This window comes from Lygodium microphyllum, chromosome 2 (genome assembly GCF_053477565.2).
Source record: "Lygodium microphyllum isolate KBCC chromosome 2, Lygodium_microphyllum_v1.1.10, whole genome shotgun sequence".
NCBI classification, from domain to species: Eukaryota; Viridiplantae; Streptophyta; class Polypodiopsida; order Schizaeales; family Lygodiaceae; genus Lygodium; species Lygodium microphyllum.
Window position 1 is genome coordinate 89646307 of NC_141136.1, and position 5419 is coordinate 89651725.

The following is a 5419-nucleotide window of genomic DNA, read 5'->3' on the forward strand; positions in this document are numbered from 1 at the left end:
ATGCAGAGTCATTTGCTTGCTAATTGTAATACGACATGGTTTATGTCACAATGGTTTGAACTCGCTTTGTACGTGTTTGTGAACATGTAATATTTTATCCAAACCCTCGACAACCTCGATGGTGGTATGTTATACCTTCAACTCCTCGAAGTGCGAGAGTATATGATCAAAGCGATGTTCCGGACATAGATAAAGATAATATGCAAATAGAGGTGTCGATATTACAAGGGGTGGAGGCCACCGCAAGCTTGGAGCCCGCATCGGCTAACAATGATGGAAATACAGTAGTCCAAGAATTTTTTGAGAACGAGGCAGACTCGTTCTTTTGTGGTGACATGTCTATTGATCTTCCAGTGTATGCAGAGTTGTGTCAGGAGATTAACATGGGACCATAGAATACTTCATTCTTGGAGAATTGTATTACTCAATTCGTTGTTCAGATATTCCATAAAGGTACATAAGATATGCATTTTAAGAGGGATTTTTCAAAAATGATTTATATTACTGTGCTTTGTATAGTTTAAATTGATTATTTTAACACCATTTTTTATCTGTGCAGGTGACATTTTCAGAATGAGTCGAGGGATGAGCGATGAGGAGTTTCAAGACATGATGACACACATGTCTCTAGACCAGCTCGGGAGATTCAGAGAGATGGCAGACCAGGAGTTGTCTCATTCTTCGTCAGGACGCTCTGCTAGAACTGCTTCAGCACGATCAGATACTTCAGCTTCGAGCAGACAATCTCGATGCTCACGACTTGGGCAAGAGGGAGGGACTGCATCGAAATCAGGGGGGTGCTGCTGTGGAGACACGGATGTGGTGTCTCCGTCTTGTCGTTCAGCTGGAGCTGCGTCACCTCCAGGATTTATCACACCTGTGGGGACGTCTACTTCAGTTACTCCGGCTTTTGCGCAGCCGTCAGCAGGTGGCACTCCTTTTGGTGGCACCCCTTTGAGTGCCACTTCGAGAGAGGTTACCCCCGTCGGTACACTGGATGTAGAGGGGTCTCCTAAATATGCCCAGGAGCGTGGACGGAGATGGGAGAGGACCCATCTTAGACAGACTCCTAGGGGTTATGGATACCTGGGTGATAGTAGATCAGGAGCCATCATCATGAATGATGGGAGGGTGATGGCTCGCATGAGAGATTTGTGCCAACAAGTTTTTCGGCACAACGTCCTGGATCATTGGAAGAACATACCGGAGGGGAGCAATGACTACATAGTAGCATCCTTGCACGAGGAGTTTCCGGTGTCAGCCGCAGTAGATAGATTCTCTACGGGCTGGATGATGGATTGCATGCGTGCATATATGTCACATAGACGATCCGACGCACGCAAGGCAATCAAGAGGGGCTGCAAAGCCCGAGTGGTTAGATGCAGACGACTGGCGCCGATTGAGAGAGGAGGCTACAGATTCGCCAGGACGTTGGAGTCAGCGGGAGGCAGCAAGGGCACGACTCGAGGCCGGAGTGGTCCATCATCTTGGGAGTGGCGGCCACAGGACATATTTGGAGGGCTTTGTAAGTTTCTCTTATGTTTTGCTTGTTTGTTTTTTTGAAATATTCTTTGTATTGATAATCATGCTTCTAACAGTTAGCATTTTGTTTTCTTTGCAGCACTCCATTACAAATCGCGATCCGCAAGGCCTTGAGACTCGATATGCAGAGAGGCACGGTCTCAATGCATTGATCGACCGATTGTATAGACGTGGCGGCCCTGTAAGTCACTCATATTTCTTGTCTGTAGTTACCATGAGATATTTGAATGCATTAGTGTATGGTGGATTGATAAGTTGTTTCTTTTTCTGCAGAATCCGTTCGATGCTCCTTTGCGACGGGACGAGCTTTCGGGGGACGAGAATTTATAGCTCGCCCTTGGATCCTTGGAGCTCACACACCTTTTGTTTTTAGTCGCTTGATCTATGTAGACATTTTCTATGTATTAGTGATATCCTTTCATGATTGTACCAATCGCATTTTATGCAATCATGTATTTATTTTATGTATCAGTTTTATGATTTCAGTATACATTCTTTTTGTTTGCAAGTGCTTTGTATGCAGTAGTGCAAAAACTATTTTGTATGGCTCTTATACAGCACAAGCTGCCCTGTCACAAATTTTTTTCCCCTGTTACCGTCGCTATTTGCGTCGCAAATTTACTGCTCGCGTTGCTATTGGCCTCGCTATGCGCGTCGCAAATTGACTGTTGGGTCGCTATATGCATCACTATTTGTATCGCTATAGCGACGCAAATAGCGACGTTTCTATGGTATCGTCAATAACGACGCTTTTTGTGACGACGGGGGCAAATTTTGTTGTTTGTATTTTCGTCGCTTTAAACGTCGGTATAAGGTCTATATCTTGTAGTGTTTATCTTATCTCTCTCTCTCTCTCTCTACACACACATACACATATACATCTATGTATACTATGCAGCCTCACGATTTCGTGCTCTGTCTCTCTCTCTCTCTCTACACACACACACATAAACATACACATATACATGCATGTATAATATACACCCTCAAGATTTTGTGCTCTCTCTCTCTCTCTCTCATTTCTGTCATTTCTTACATTGAGTGAGAGAATAGAGATGCAAGAGACTGAGATATATAGATATAAAATTGGAAAGTAATAGAGAGTGTTGATTTTCAATCATATAAGAGATTGAAGGTCAAATGTACAATCTGTTTATTTTGTGTTCAAAAAGTTTTTAGCTAAGGATGGGACATCAACACCTCCTCGTTGGCTAAAAAACTTTTCTGGTTAGATTTATATATGCATGTATGTATGGATGTATGTATGTATACATATACCATTCACTTTCAAATCTCATGATTCTCCCCTCTCTCTATATCTCACTTCTATTATTTCCTATCGTAGAAAATAGTTGAAATGAGATCCACAGAGAGAGAGAGAGAGAGAGAGAGAGAGAGAGAGAGAGAGAGATATCTTCCCATGCTTACAAATATAAAAACTTGGTTAAACTCTTTCTAAAAGTTCACAAAGATGCCAATGGGATCACAACATAGTGGTTGGAGTGTGGGTTGAGCATTGCGAGTATGTGAGTTGAAATTTTGGGTTCTACTTCCTTGATGATAAAAATTGTTACACTGCTAATAACTCACAAAGATAGAAACTTGGTCATGTTGTTTCATGTTTAGTTCTAACAAATCAGGCAAGAATGGTAAAGAACTATTTGAAAACCCCATCCATCAATTTTCGAAAACATTTTGAGAAGAGATTGTATACGCATCTATAGATTCTAGAAGTACATGTTTAAAATGCTACAAACCTTCGGCAATTTTGTAATCCCAAACTTTTGTTATTTTCTTTATTACCTTCATACAATATGAAGTTTTCAAATAGAAAAATCGAGTACAAACCTTCGGCAATGAATATATGCGTTCATGTAGGCAGTCAAGCATGCCATAAATGACTCGTAAGCACACGAATTCAACCCACCCAAAACTTGCAACTTGCAACACTTCAAAGGGCACTGCTCTTTTTTAAAATTTGAATCCCCGTTTTGCTATCCCGCGGAAACTAAAAAGAAAATGAAGCTTCCAAAGTTCGCGATGCGTCACTGCGTGCGTACTTGTTCAGCTTGTCGCCCACGTAATTAGCGTGTCGATAACGTGTCGCGGACGGAACTCTAACTTCAGCGTCGAGTCGTCGACGTATATATAGATGAAGGTATTTTGATTGGGCCACTTTCCGTAGTCGCATTCGTGTTCTTTCCCCCATCTTGTCTCGATTAGATAATCATGTGTACTTTTGTCATCGATCGTAGTGGTGACAGAGACCAGAATGATAAGAATACTAAGAATACTAGCAGTGCTAACAATAGTACAGCTACTATTGATATTGTGGCCATACATGATTGCCTATCGACATCCGAGCTGCTTCCGCCCGGCTTCCGCTTCCACCCCACCGATCAGGAGCTGGTGTGGTTCTACCTGTGGAGGAGGCTCCAGGGCACACTCAACGTCAGCAGATCTTCCCCGAAACTTAAGGACGTGATTGCAGACCTGGATCTCTACAAACACGATCCATGGGAGCTGCTCCCTTCAGCAGCACTCCACGGCCCCCAGCTGCAGTACTACGATACTCCGGATCATCAATTAGAGCACGCAGATCATGACCGTCAAGCACCTGCAGGTCATGATTGTAGGGAGGGGTATTATTTCCATCGCATCGACCGGAAGTATCCCCGCGGGAAGGGTACGCGTGCCAACAGGGCCTCCCCCTCGGGCTACTGGAAGGCCACCGGCAGAGACAGGCCAGTGAGCCAGTCCAATTTCACTCATGAATATAGGGCGATATCAGGGATCGATCAGAAGAGGGTGCAGAATATGCAGCGGTACTCAGGGTGGAAGAAGACGTTGGTGTTTTACAGAGGCCGCGCTCCCAATGGCGATAGGACAGACTGGGTCATGCACGAGTTTTACATCATCCACAATGACGATCATGTTGCAGCAGCAGCAGCGGCTCACAATCACGATCGAGATCTAGCTGTCACCAGACAAGGATCACAAACTGTGAACGAGACTATGATCTCCAGCTCTGATTTGGTGCTATGTAGAGTGGTCGAGAAGAGACGCTCGCGGCAGCGCAATCAAGCCCTCCACCATCATCCTCGTCTCCATCTCGACATGACCACCCATCAATTCCTCCCTCTCAGCAGCTTGTTAAAGTAGCCGTGACGTGCGCCCCATTTCCTCACACGCGCACACTCCAATTGTTAGACTTGTATGTATACTTAGGGTTCAAATATTCCTTCTTTCAACGCTTCATGATTCCTCTTAGACCAATTAAGGCTCAATATACATGTTCTTTGTGTTAATAAAGTATCCTATCATCCGAGAACTTCTTAGACATTGGTTAATCCTAGCATGGTAATAAGGTTGATCATATTCCTTATGTAATCACCAAAGCATCATGTCATACGTGAACTTCTTAGGCACCTGCCCAGATTAACACTTCTTAAATGTTTATAAGTCTTATATATATATATATATATATATATACAAGGTCCAACACTTGGTGTGGGAAATGTCATAGTTTCAGGCATTTAGCAATAGAATGCCCCACACCAAGTAGAGTGGTTCCTGATCAGCCAAGAAATTTTCTCTACGACTATTATTGAGAAACAATCATGTGAAGGGTCAATGTTGGATTAAGCAAACTCATTTAAAACAATAATCAGCCCAAATGCAAACAAATTATAAGTACATGGATAGTCAAAATGTGACTTGCCCAATAGGACATTCTAATAGACCATTCATGTTGAGAGATATGCCACCCCAAGGCACACCTGAAGTAGTGCCTAGAAATCAAGGACAAGGAGGATATTCTCCAATGAGAGGAAATCTTCACCGTATAGAAATCCTAATTTTAGAAAGAAGAATAACA

The 5419-nt window shown here is 43.2% G+C and overlaps 1 protein-coding gene across 1 annotated transcript; it reads left to right on the plus strand.

Moving 5' to 3' along the window:
* Window positions 1-3771: 3771 nt before the first annotated feature.
* On the plus strand, window positions 3772-4911 carry LOC148040000 (NAC domain-containing protein 58-like). The gene has a single exon (XM_087662784.1). It carries the CDS (start codon window positions 3772-3774, stop codon window positions 4702-4704), a length of 933 nt encoding a protein of 310 aa, XP_087518910.1. The 3' UTR covers window positions 4705-4911.
* The last annotated feature ends 508 nt before the right edge of the window (window positions 4912-5419 follow it).

Excerpts from the sequence above, each read along its gene's own strand:
- LOC148040000 (XM_087662784.1), top strand. The coding sequence starts at position 3,772 with ATGTGTACTTTTGTCATCGATCGTAGTGGTGACAGAGACCAGAATGAT.